Raw genomic sequence first — 13,845 nt, 5'->3', positions numbered from 1 at the left:
TCCTCACTTCCATTCCTGCATGAGGATGTGGCTCTCCTGCCCTGTGCTGACATAGGGCAGTGATAGGTGCTAGGAGTAGCTAAAACGAGGTCCCTATTACTAGGTCTAATGATAGCTCCAAGTGGAAGTCAAAGTACCCAGCCATCCTTTGGTGCATGTCACACCTAACCCCAGTGTACAGGTTCCCTGAGTAACTCACTGCTACCCTGTCGTTTCGGGATAGCTGCAAGTCTGGGAAGCACTAGAGAGTTTTCTTCTCCCTTATGTGTTTTCATCCAGCATTATGGTCATATTCATCCCTTAAATACTTAATTATTTCCCACATCCAAAGCGGCCTGAATCATGGGCACTTGCTCTCAGAAGGCTGCTGCAGTTCCCTAGGAATCCAGGCTTGTTGCTGGGGATAATGAATCACTGAATGCGTCAGCATGTAACTATTGTAAATAGTGGATCAATATTTAGATCACTTTTGCTGTTCATTACTTCATTATTCGCTGTGTCTGTGCACAGAGCAAGTATCAATATCAGAAAGGCCAGGCAGTTAATTACTGCATTGAAACGAGTCCCTGAAATCTCGGCTCCAGCCTCATATGTTATCAAAATGATTCACAGGCGTCTGCTGAGATTCAATAACCCCAAAATACGGGCAACTGAGCCGGAGCAGAGCTCAGCTTCCCTTCAGGGACCTAGCTTCTGGGTACCATGTGGGAACATAGCAGTTACCAGACTTGATCAGATCCGGGTCTATCTAGCCAGCAGCCTGTCCCCAGCAATATCTGGCTCCAGTGCCTTGAGAGGATGGTGCAAGAAATACTGCAGTGGTGGATAACTTGCCCTCGGGGGAAGTTTCCACCTGACCCCTATGAGTCCGAGTTGGGCTCATGCCCTGAAGCCGGGAGGGGTTTTAGCTCTCCCAAAGCTTTCGCTGTCTTTTTTTTAACCTTTCTCAATTTTTTTCATGTAAAGCCCCAATCATTTTTTAATCCTGCTAACCATGATACCTTGGGGCAATGGGTTCCCCAGGCTCACCGTGCACTGGGTCATAATGCCCACCACACTCGGGTTGGTTTAAAAACATTCAGTGGAGACCGCTACAAAATATAGAACAACTAGAGGTTATATAGAATGTTTCACCCATAGATCTCCAAGTGCTTCACAAAGAAGATGAGCATCATTATCCCCACTACACAGAAGGGGGAACTGAGGCATGGATAAGGGAGAGTCACGCAGCAAGCCAGCGGAAGAGCTAGGACTGGAACCCTGCTCTCTTGAGGCTCAAATCCAGTGTCCTGTCCTCTAGACAACACAGTCTCAAATGCCCTGTTATGCCTGAAAATCACCTTCCTTTTCCTTCCCTCCCCACATCCCAAGGCCATAATGAGGAAGGATGGCCCAGCATTTAGGGCACTGGCCTGAAATGTGGGAGACCCAGGTTGATTCTCCGCTTCACAGCAGACTCCCTATGTGATCTGGGGCAAGTTATTTAACCTCTTTGTGCTTCAGCTCTCTGGCTGCACAATGAGGCGCCACCTCACAGGGGCACGGTGAGGATAAACACCTTGAAGACAGCGAGGTGCCCAGATACTTCAGGGATGGGCAGCTGCGTAAGTAGCACAGACAAGTCAGTGTGGTCGCCGCCTCACCCTTCTTTTGTCTCTCTCCCCCTGTTGCCCCTGCAGGTGAAAAGCCTTTTGAATGCAAGCTGTGTCACCAGAGGTCCCGAGATTACTCTGCCATGATCAAACATCTCAGGACCCACAATGGCGCTTCCCCCTACCAGTGCACTATCTGCCTGGAGTACTGCCCCAGCCTGTCTGCCATGCAGAAACACATGAAGGGCCACAAACCAGAGGAGATCCCCACTGACTGGAGGATAGAGAAGACCTATCTCTACCTTTGCTATGTTTAAGGGACATGGAGGGGGAAGATTTAAGTCATGAAGGACTGGGCAAAAAAATGCATCATCCATGGCCTTTTATTCTGTTGTTGTTTACTAAAGGGATTCTCCGTTTTTGTCTCTGGCTCGTGAGGTGTTTGTGTGGGGTAGGGGGAATAATTCCCTTTTTAATTTTTGGGTTCTCTGTGCAGTCGATGAGAAAATGCATCAGTATCGAGGCATAGCCAAATATCTGCTCATGTTTTGTGACTACGCATGCCAAGGGCTTTGGAAAGAGCAGGTGAATGTGTGGAGGGGAGGAATGGGGCAGTCCAGCGCACGCTTTGGGGTCTGAGATTTTTGGGAGGTTTTCCTTTCCTGGTTTGAATTTTTCATCCCGTTTTTGCCACATTGGTTTAATTGACTCAGGCCTCGTCTACACTTAAAAATGAGGGCAGCCCAGCTACACTGCTTAGGGCTGTGAAAAATTTTGCACCCTGAACGCTCTAGTTAGGGTGACCTAGCCCCTGGTGTGGATGTGGCTAGGCTGACAGAATTCTTCCATCGACCCGCCTGTCGGAGAGATGGATTAACTACGGCAACAGGAAAAACCTCTTCTGTTGTTTTAGCAGCTGTAGTGTAGACATGCCCTCAGTCACCCAGCTTTATTCAGCTGCTTCTCGTGCAGCCTCACCAGTAGGTGGCAGTGTAATGCCTATCGTTAAAATCCCCCTCAGAGGATTCCCCCCCCAATTAGATTGAATGTCCCTGTTTTGGGGGTACCCAGAAATACCAGGGCAGATGATGCTCAGCATGACGGGCTGGACGCTTTGGAAGTTCGTTAGCTGTGCGAATGATGTGGTGGGTCACATTGCAGTCAAGATTTCCCCAAGTCACGAGTGATTTTTGGGAGCCTTGGTTTTTTGCCTGCCCGACTTGAGACACCCTGAATTTCAGAACATGCTGATCACCCTTGTTGGTGCCTGCAGCCGGAATCACTAGTCAGTCTGGCGCAGCTTGGCGTAAGTTAGGGCACAACTGGAATTTTCCTCAGGAAGGGGGCCAGGGAGATGACCCCTTCAGAGCAGGGCACTGGTCCCAGGTGGAGAAGATGGTGAGCTGTAGGTGCCCATGGGCACAGCATGGCTCAGCTTGGTGCGTGGCTCTCAGAGAGCAGAGCCAGCAGCAGGCAAGTTTGTGGGGCTGTAGCCAGGGGAGGAAGCAGTAGGATATGCCACGCCTGGGCACCCAGTGCCAGGGCAGGGTGCATCCCAGGCAGTAGCGGGGGGGGAAGGTACCCTGCAGCCCCGTGGGCCTCCAGTGCCACCATTCTCCGTGAAAAGCCCTAGCATCAAGGCTGCAGCCCCCCCAGCTCGGGAAGTGCCGGGCCTCTCCTCCCAGCCATCAGCACCAGGACTCTGGCCGGGGCTCCCCCGTTGGGTGCCCCATCCATTACTTCCTGGGTGGGTGGCAAGTCCCTGGCCTCAGAGCCACCCTGAGCTGCTATCTGGAGCATCGGCGCTGTTGCTGGGTCTCTGCTCAGATCCAGCCAAGGGAAGGCTGTCCCCCTGGCCCATGTTGTACCCACTTGGGCATAAGTAAAATAAACCTGAACTTCGCTACAGTTTTGTTTCGGTGTTTTTTTTTTTTTTGTCCCCTCTGTCCCTGGGCTGCTGTGTTTCAGATGGCAGATAGTTTCCTGAAAACATTTTCAGTTTATTAATAAAATCTGAAAACAAAAAACTGTTTTGGAGAAAATGAATTTGAATAAAAATTCAATTTGAAGGAAACTATTAAAATAAATTTGACGATGGAAACTAAGTGAGCTTCAGATTGTTTGCATGCCTGTTAGTGCAGGGTGTCAGGAGCATGCTGGTGAGTTAGACTAGGATAATAATTATCCTGCTACATAGGACAGGTAGGGTGACTTCTCAACCTAGTATGGAGGATGCCTTCAGAGTGCCCCCCTCAATCACACTCCTCAATTAGTAAAGTTCTTGTTACATTACCACTTGGAATGATCAGAAACTGACAGCTGCTGATCCTCTCATTCATGCAAGGAAAGTTGCCCTGGATGTTTTGATCAATGTCACTACTCTTATGGCCAAGTCGGTTGGTGCTGGTGGTTGTCCCACTATAATAAAAGCTACTTGGATATTTTGGGCTGAAGCCAGTTTGTTCAAGAGCTTAGAACTTGGCTGCAAAAATTGCCTCTAGGATACAACCCTCTCTCCTGACCAAAGACCTTTCTATGCATTTTTTTATTTTTATTTTTTTTTGAGGGGAGGGAATTAGAATCAGATTGAAAGGGCAAAAACTTCCAGCCTGTTTGTCAAATCCCAGTGGTTGGACAAGTGTGTCTTCAGATGAGGGAGTCACAGTTCAAGATGCTCTTAAACTGCCCCCTGGTGCCTGGGTATTGCCAGGGGTCTGAAGGAATGATGGGTGAGCTCATATTCCCGCCACTTGCAAACACATGCAATATATCCCCATGGCTTGCAATGCGTCACAGTGACTCAGGATGGTTAAATGCTAACCTGTCAGTTTGACCTAAATTTGTCAGAAATTTGAGGAGAGGGGAGTAATTCACAAGTTCAGGTGATGGATTTTGTTTGTATCATGCTGCTCAGTAGCTCACTTTTGTGTCTCCACTTATGCCACGCCTTGCAATTCAACAGTGCTCTTCTTTTTTAAAGTAAGAGCCCTTTAGAAACCATCCTGTCTGGCTGCAAGAGCTTTGCTCTGTATGGGGAAATGCGTTTGTTTTTGTTTTTGTTTTCCATGTTTCAAAACAGGAACATACCAGTTAATTTTTTTGCTCAGCCCTCCGTCCAAGAAGCTATGAAGGAGTGAATGGTAAAAGACGGCTTTTCTTTGTATTTGGCTTTGGGGGGGTTTGGTTGTTTTTGTTTTAATTTTGAATATTTCTGTTTAGCACATTTTACTTGAAATTACCTCGGTTTTTTGTGACCTCATGAGCTTTTATTGTTGGGTTGGAGGTTTTTGTTTTTTAAACGGATAGGTTGTTTAAAAGGCCATGCCGCAGATCGGTGACATGCGGTGTAAGAATCGCATGCTCGGTGAGAGTGCAAAAGTGCCACAACAGCCGCAAAAGTAATTTTACGGTGGTTTTTGTGCATTATCATTACCAAAATTGGTATTTTTTAACGGCCTGCCTTGGCAGAGCTGGGGTCGTTGATTCTGAAAGCTACCTCTTATGTTTGGTTTTGTTTTTATTTTGCAGTTATGAAAGCACATTTTGCAATATTTGTGTTCGCTTTGTGATGTCATTTCAATTTTCATCTCATGCTTTACTTGCAATTGTATATTATTTTGTAACTTAGCTGCATTTATATTAAACAAAAAAAAGTTAGGGAAGTGTTTTGTAGATGGAAGTAAAGGGAAAAAAATGAGGGGTGTTATACTGCTGTGCCCACCCTACCCCCAACCTTGTCTCAACTGTCGGGGAAAAATTTGAAGGCCTTAAAACTGGGGAAAATAACTTCATGTGACAGTGGAGCAGGGTAACTTACCGTTTAGTGAAGATTTAGTGCTTTGAAAAGAAAGAGTTAAACTTGAATATGTGAATAGAACAGTAGAGTCTTGTTTATAATGTGAAAAATGTGAGTATAAAATCACTTAGGGCAGAACTTGGATAAATAAATCTGCACTAACGCATCAATTTTGCGTTAGCCAGCAATGGCCATGAGATAATCTCTGTCTCAAAACTAAAACTGATGTCAAAAATGTTTAAGGTATTCCACCAAATGAACCCATTCTTCACATCCACCCTGTCCCCCATTCACCGAGCTGAAAGGGTTGAACTGATATTTACAAAGTGTAATATTTTTGTAATGTTTGTTAGTCCCTGTGTCAGTTTCCAGAGGACCTTGCCCTTCCTTTTGTAATGTGAACAGGAATTGTGGGTGCGTGCGTATGCGTGTGTGTGTGTATGCTTTTTGTGCGTGCGGTTGTGTATTAAATCATGCAGTATTGTTGTAATCCAGTGTTGCAGCCTTGGATGGTACTAAATCAAAATATTGCAACTTCAGAATCACATGCAGGAAATGTATGCAAACGTGCATGTCAAATGCAGATTTCCTACATCTGCTAACATGGGCTCGAGGTGGAGTGGGGAACAAGCAGTACTGTAGGTATTGGTGACTTAATAATAATTTCTTTTTATTGTCTGGAGTTACACTACTCCTGGGCAACCATCATTTGTATTTACTGTTAACTGCAGAGAAGCAAATTCTTCCTCAACCCCCAATCTAAAAGATATTATTTGCTGTTGAATGTTAGAGGATATGTGGAGGCAGTTCGGATGCATCAGGGGCAGAGCACAAACACGTACAGAAGTAGACAGGGTGACAGACTTCACATGGAGCTGAGGCAAACATGAACAGGTCTGGAATGTAGGGGGAATCTATCTGCTTTCTCCCCCCTTCCATTAGAGAGCACAGTCTTATGGGGCGGGTGGGGGGGAACGGGGAAATATTGTGTGCAGTTTTATCTTCAGAGCAGCATCACTTCTTTGCTCTGTTGGCCAGGTCAGTAATTTCCATTTTAGATAGTCAGTTAACATTTTGAGCACTGCTTATCACGGTATATAGTACTCTTTGTGAATTAGAATGGTAACTTCCTTATACAGTTCTATCAAAACTTCTAAAGCTGCCTATATGCACAGACATTACTCTGTTTGCATCATCCGTTTTGAACGTATAGCTGGCTGTCTCTGGTGGTGTTTTGGGAATAAAATTAGTGTTGTCTCTCAATTCACAGCATTAAGATCCTTTTTATGCATTATATGTAAAATACATATATATCTATTCAAGCATACACTCATGTGTGCACACACACATAGGATTGATCGTATCTTTGCTGCTTTGTGTTGGGAATGGGAAGCAGAACAGATGCTGATTTAGTACGATCCAGGATGTAACTCTGGAGAATGGCTTGTTTAATCTTTGTGCCTGAAAACAGTTTTTTCACATTTAAAAGAAAAAAAAATGGCTGCGATTTCTCACAAGTATATGGTACCTTTTTGCAGTAAATTGGTACTGCTGGCGGGGGGATGTCATGGTACAATGGAGCAAACAACTAATTTTCCAGCTCAATTTATTTTCCATTGGAAGACCCTTTCTTCCCCCACCATCCTAGGTGTTGGCACATTTTGGCTGCACCACCTGGCACTGTGTAAACTGAAGTTTGTTTCCTACCAAACCCAAAAAGTTCAAAATCAGGTCACTGGGATGTTTTAAATTTAAAGACATGAACTTTTGTTGAGTGAAAACTCATCAGACAAGATGAGAACGCTTTTTATTATTTTTCACTCCGCTTACATCTCATTGTTCTCCCCTTGTCCCTCCCCTCCAACCCCCCCATTGGGACATCTGCTTCTGTGGGTGTCATTCCAAGACTGCTTTAACCCATAGGACAGAAAAGAGGGTTGACAAAAAAGGCAGCAAATTCACCTCCGACATACAGCTTTGAAATATCATTCCAATGAATGTGGCTGATGAGAAGTCTCTGGTCCCATGACATCCTTCCGTGTGGAGTACCAACCTTTTGGTGTGCATCATAGTATTTGTTTCACATAGTGTTATGTATGCATGATCTTTTAAGGCTAACAAGCCATGGTAAAGCTCCATGACATCTATCCATATATATATATAATTATATATATGTATATTATAGCACTGAGGACCAACTGCCCTTCTGGACCAAGCAAACAAAGGCTTGTTTTCGTTGCTTGTCTTGTATGTTGTGACAGCACAAGTGCCAGTCTGATCGCTCTGTATTAAAACTAGTGTTTTTAATTAATTGATGTTCTAGTTCTGTCTACCTCAGCACCTCCTGTTAGCCTAATTTTAGAAGGTGCCCAATTTTTTGTTTTTTGGTTGTTGTTTTTTTCAGATTATTGGTTACTATTTTTTGTATAAATCTTCTGTTTGTTTTCTCGTTCCGTTCATTTCTTTTGCAGCACTGCTTGTGAGTCCATTCTCTAGCCACAGATGCAGTTAGCTAAAAATTTTAAAAAGGAAAAAAAAAAATCCCAAATTGTGATGTCTCCTAGTTGCAGCTCTCCGCATCTGCCTTCATTCTGTGTAGATTCAGCTGCGTTTCTTTGTAAAACTTCAGTGTTTCTGACAGAGGAAAAGAAAAAAAGGAAAAAAAAAAAAGAATTTACTGCTGCAGGTTTTTTTTCTCTCCATGTGTCACTAAGTGAAGTTCGTGCCTTCTATAGCAAAGAGAATATTTTTTACATCCTACTAACAGTAGATTTTTTTGTAGTGAACATTTTTTGTATTTTTATTTATAAGTCTCATAAGAAAAATAGCAATGTTCAGTTGTATACCTTGAATCTGCAGTTAGAAAAAAAAAAATAAAGTTAATTCAGTCGTCTCTGCCTGCCGCCTCCTCCTTCTATTCTTTGCTCAGATGTTTCTCTGGCCAGGAAGAGGAGAAATCCATCGAATGAGCTAAAACCTTACCTGATCCCTGTTGAACAGGACTGAAATAAGGGACGGGATTGAAAGGCTAATGTTATTTCCATACAAATGGCCTTCACCTTTCAGAGAGCACTGGAGAGCGTTTTGCTTTTTCTTTATACCAGCAGATGTCAGCCTCAAACTACTTCTGGTTCCCATTTTAACGGGCTCTGTGGCTTCTAAAATAAACGAGGATGGTTTCCAGTTCCCCTTCTTGTCTCTGGTGGTTTGGGGGTCAGGCACTGCCTTGAAATAGTGGTGAAATAATATGAGACTGACCTCAACCACTCTTCCCTGACACAAGTGTTTCCGATGTAATAATCACCACGAATCATTTCAAGACAGCTCAATTAGAGAAATAATACTTAGGTCTCAGATCTCACTTCTCCTCACCAACGTGCTCTCTGCACTGCCATGCGCATGGCCACTTAATATTTCTTCCTCCCATTTCATGGGCGGAGAAACTGAGTCTCTCACACAGCGTAAGGCCAAGATTTTCCAGAGCTGCTCATGATTTTGGGAGCCTCCATATTTTTGTTGGCTGCCCAATATGAGACACCTTAAAAAGGGGCTGATTTTTCCCAATGTTCTGAGCACTCGCCGTTGTGTTTCAAGATGGGTACCATAAATCGCTGGCCGCTGCTGGAAGTCTTGTGCCCATTGCTGTGGAAAGCAGGCCCGGTAGCTGGAGATAAGATTGCTTACCAAAGAGGGTGCTGCTGTTCAAACTATAGGGGACTGGGATACCTTGGCCATCCATCCGGATCAGATAACGAGAATCAAATTGTGATTAAGAGTAAACCATAGTGATTTCAAAGTAAAGCAGAGTTGGCAGGTTATTCTCTGATCAAATGCCTTCCCTCTATAATGGCAATTAAAATTGGAGCCCTGCCATGCTTACTGCACACTGCACTGGTCCTTGGCAAGGCACTGAAACGATAGAGGCCTTCTGTGCTAATGTTCTTGCTCGTCACTTATGTATCACGTGCAGCTAGAAGCTTCAACCAGCTCCAGCTTCCGTGGGGCCAGGCTCTTCCTGAACAGATAACTGATGGCTCCTGCCCCAACGAGCTCACAATCTGACTCCACTTCCCTCTCCTTTTGCTCCATATCAGCCTTCCACAGGGCTCAAGGGCAGCAGGGTGGGTGCTAACCTGTCTCCTAGGCGGAAGTCCGGCTGCATTGCAGGAAATGTTGGTGAGGAGGAGAAAAAGAACCTGCTAAACTTTTGCACATCATGAAATACTCACCGCCCCTTCTCCCTTGCAAATGAAGGTGAAGAACCATTTAAAAATATATGTACCTTCTTCATCTGGCCCCTGGGAGCTCAGCTTTGTAGGCCCAAGAGGCCAGGGTTGTGCGGGGGAAGCCAGTGGTTTCATAACAAACAAGGCTTCTCCCCTCCCAACACAGCCTGCGTCCTGGGTCCACATGCTGGAATTGCTGCTGCTTGTTTGAGTGGCCTCGTCCCTGGGAGCTGTCACTGCTGACACCTTGTCGCCTCTGATATTGTGGCTCCTTCGTGGTCTCTCTAATGCTGGAAGTTGGGCAAAGCAAACTTGTTCGTCTCTCTGAATGGGCAAGTGCCTGCTTATGGGGGGGCGAGGGGGCGGAGACTGTTTGTTTTTTCTTTCACAACCCCCCAGCCCTTGCTCAGCTTTCTCTGCTGCCCCTCACAACATGCTGGGTACGTGTCTCCAATGCACGCACCCGGCCTGAGCAGGCCTCTTTTAAGCTTTCTCTTGACAGATGGGAGGGCAGCAAGATTTCCATCTTTAAAACAACATTTAATAGCAGTTTTCTGCTAAATGACATCAAAGCAGAGGCTTAGGTGCTCCGGGTGGGTCATGTGCCCCATGGATATGGGTGAGAAGAGGTGAGTGAATAGCGACCCTGCTGAATAGGCTTTGTGTGACAGTGAGGGCTTCCCATCCTTATGTGCTCTTTGACCCAGATATGATCTAATGGATAAAAAGGGGCCCTGACAGCGCGAGCATGAAAAAGCTTTGTGCCCTTCATTAAATCCCTCAAACCATATTTATACAGCCTCAGCGGCTGAGCAGCCAGCGGCTCTGCACAGCTCGGGGCTGGGGAAGGGAATGCACTGGAACGTGCAAAGAGCGCTTGACCAGCCTCAGGAATCCTCTCCCCGAATGCCTGAGTGACGCTTCACGGGGTGCACAAGGAGAGATTCCTGTCCACTTTGCCTGGGCACACGAAGTCGAGTGACCTCCGCTTTGCAATAGCAGCTCATGCCGCATTCAACCCAGCGGAAAAGAGTGAGCGAGACTCCCTTTTCAGTGTACTTTTGCTTGCTATAGAGCGTGCAAGAGTCCCCCAAAGCTGGCCTGTTGACTGAAAGCTGGCAGCTGATTTAAAAAAACAAAACAAAACAAAAAAAAAACTTCTCATGCCACAGCTCTGAGGAGGAGCAAGGTGCTGCTGTCCAGCATGAGGAGTGGACGAGGAGCCAAACGAAAGCTGCACGTCCCAAGGGCTGTAATAGAAACTTTTTTTCTATTGGACAGGAGGAGAGGAAACACCTGAGGGTGGCATGGATATTCTGGCACACGCACAGTGTACTCCAGTTATCTCGCAGTGTCCGCAACCCCAGGTCTTCAAAAATCATGAGTTGGGGCCCCAGAAATCATGAGACGGTTAAAAATCGTGCCATTTTTAACCCAAGGAATAATAGCTGTGGGCAATTTGCCTACTGGGGTTGGACCCTTTGGGGTCTCCTGTGGTCATATGTTCACACTCTTCTCTGAACCAGGGAGGCTAGAAATGTATGGTTTTCAATGGAAGTTGTTTCTTATGTAATCACAGGACTCCAAGAGTTGAGATGTTAAGAAAAACACTAAACAGTGCAAGATACAAATAAACAGAAAGGGCCTGATGCTGCTTTACTCTGAAATCCCTTTGCAGCACCCCAGCAAAGTAAAGGGGCCTTAAACTGTGGGAAATTACAGTACTTCCCCACAAAAGACCCCTTTACGCTGCCAGTGTGCCATAAAGGGGCTTTGGTGTGAAAGAGCATCAGGCCCCAAATACTCTGCTGGACACTTTTTTCCCCTTTTAAATTACACACTGTCTCGAGGTGCAGAGCCCCAGTGTATCAGCCAGCAAACTAAAGTGCTTTATAAAACTGTTTGCTGCCATCTGTCATTTCACATAATGGGGAAACTGAGGCAAGAAGCAGCCAATATTTCAGGTGTTTTGGTTTTGTTGATGCCCTGCCCAACCCAATCCATTTTAGGATTGAGCTTTCAGCTTGGCCAAGCACCCAGAGCTGCCATCAGCTTTGATTGGCCTGGCCGATGCTCAGAAGCTCTGGATTTCAGGGAGCTGAGGCAAAGCCCCAGACCTGGGAACCTCCTGCAATCAGACTTTGGAACATCACCATCTAGCTGCCTTGCCCAAGGCTGCCTAGCAGAGCTAGGAACAGACCGCTTAGTCTCTTCAATGACTCAGACCACTTTACCATGCTCTTCCAATCAGCATGACCTCTCCGGGAGCAGGGAACAGTCTGGCCTCAACCAGGCAGACAAGAGTTAAGCCAACACAAAAGGAGGCTAAAGAGGGGAATTCCATGGGGAATCTCACAACTGGGCCAGGTCAATTTTTAGAAAGGCTCAGTCCCCCAGTTTGGCTCCCTCTGCACAAAGGGGGGAGGAAACAGCGCCCGCCTAGTTCCCATCCAACGGGTTTATCGGGATCTGGTTAATCTGGTATCAGAATAAAACCGATTCCTGGCACTGAATGAGTGAACACAGCAGCGAGGAAATGGCCAGCACAAGGAGGAACAGGGCCGCCCCCAGGTAGGCCCTGAGGGAGATGGAGTTAAGAAAGGAGTTGGAGGTAAAGGGAATAAAGTCTTGGGGAGACTGTTACAGGAAGGTAACCTGGGGAAGGAGGGAAGGGTCTGTGGTTTTTGTCGGGCGCATGTGTGTGTCTATTCTCTCTTGGTTCTTCGTGTGTAGAAGTCTGTGTGCACGAGCCTGGAGGCCTGCACGCGCCTTGGATCTCAGCCGCCTTTGCTGGCTCTTCTAAATGTGTTCTGGGCTCACCAGGGAGCTGAGCAAGTTTGCTTCAATGAAAGTGAACTCGTTCATTTAAACCTGACTATAGAGTACTCTGGCCCCCTGCTGTGTTAATTATCCTGTAGTTCTAAACTGATTGCTGTACACTAAGCTTAAACCCTCCTTTATTTATTTACTGACTACATTAACAGCAAAGCCTGCACTCCTTTTATCTAGTTGCAAACTCTATGGCATGCTGCACTCATGCTCTTATTTAGCAGCTCGATACAATCCCATCATGGGGTGAGGCAGGGGCTGTAATTAATATATTTTCTCTCTGCTTTTTCCTCCCTCTGCCTCCCTCCCCTCCAGCACGAGGCCCTGGGAAGCAAGAGCAGTGTGGGAAGGCCCCTTGGGGCACTTGGTTATAAAGCCCCCTGCTCATGTGGGTTTGTGGGGAGAGGTGATGCTCCTATAGCCCCTCCATACTGCTCTCTACAGGCTCCATGTATGGGACTCAGTGTCCCCATGTGCAAATAACTCCCCCCTGCCCTCATCTCTGGTTTGGAGTGTGAAACCCTAGCTTAACACTTGAGAGAGTGTCACTAAGGAGGAAGCTGCCTCTTGGTAATTAGCGCCAAGCTCTCCCAGCAGAGGGAGCAGCTGCCCGAGCACCTGCTAGGCTGCCACTGCCTTTGCATGGCCTGGTGCGACACATGAGCCGACGGGCTGTACCCTCGCCAGGGCTGCCGAGCCAGTCCGGGGAGTTATGGGAAATTAAAATACGGTTAAATGTTAATTACGGGGAAGCTCCAGGTCAATTAGTGTCACTTAATGTAAAGTGCTATTTATATTTTAAATGATTGATGAAATACGTAGTCATTGTCCTGTGCTCCAGCAAAGCACGTTGTGTTCCAGGGCCCTGTGTCGCTGTAAACAAGGCGAGGCGCGTCCTGCCCCAAACTCCACGCCCAGACAACCCAAAGCTCCCTCCGTGGACTTGGTCTCTCCCCGCCCTTCAGTGGGGCTTGATTCTTCCTACTCTTCTCCCTGCCACCTTGCACTTGTCCCTTCATGCAGTTATACAGGTTGGTGCAACGGCTTTCTCCTCTGCAACTTCTCCCGTTCAGAACAGCCTCCCTGCGTCGCATCACCTCATTTGGGGACCTGTTTTCTTCTCCGGTGGGCCATTCCTCTTAACATTGGTGTCATGTTTCAGTCTTCATGCCGAAGCATTTGGGGATAGCGCCCATGCAAGGTGCTATGTGAAGCATGACCGCTTTGTCTCTGCATGGGAGGCCTGTGCTCAGCACCTTTCACAATCAGGCCCTCGGAGGGAAGGCCAGAATTTCCCAAGTGCCTAGTGATTTTGCGTGCTGAGCAATGGGACACCTGAAAGGGCAGGTGCTCAGCCCAGTTGGAAAACCAGGTCCCCAAGTCGAGTGCCCAGAATCATGAG

General features: G+C 46.6%; 1 protein-coding gene across 4 annotated transcripts in view; it reads left to right on the top strand.

Moving 5' to 3' along the window:
* The window catches only part of ZBTB16 (zinc finger and BTB domain containing 16), a 178,364-nt gene extending 170,079 nt beyond the window's left edge, over window positions 1-8,285 (top strand). For all 4 annotated transcript variants that reach the window (XM_048827508.2, XM_075122176.1, XM_048827509.2 and 1 more), the window contains exon 7: window positions 1,680-8,285. In XM_048827508.2, coding sequence (XP_048683465.1) covers window positions 1,680-1,909 — 230 coding nt within the window. In that variant the 3' untranslated portion in view covers window positions 1,910-8,285. The remainder of the gene's footprint in view (window positions 1-1,679) is intronic.
* The last annotated feature ends 5,560 nt before the right edge of the window (window positions 8,286-13,845 follow it).

Source organism: Caretta caretta, chromosome 22 (genome assembly GCF_965140235.1).
Source record: "Caretta caretta isolate rCarCar2 chromosome 22, rCarCar1.hap1, whole genome shotgun sequence".
In the NCBI taxonomy this organism is placed as follows: Eukaryota; Metazoa; Chordata; order Testudines; family Cheloniidae; genus Caretta; species Caretta caretta.
The sequence above is the reverse complement of the archived record's forward strand: the minus strand, read 5'-3'. Positions and strand labels throughout refer to the sequence as shown.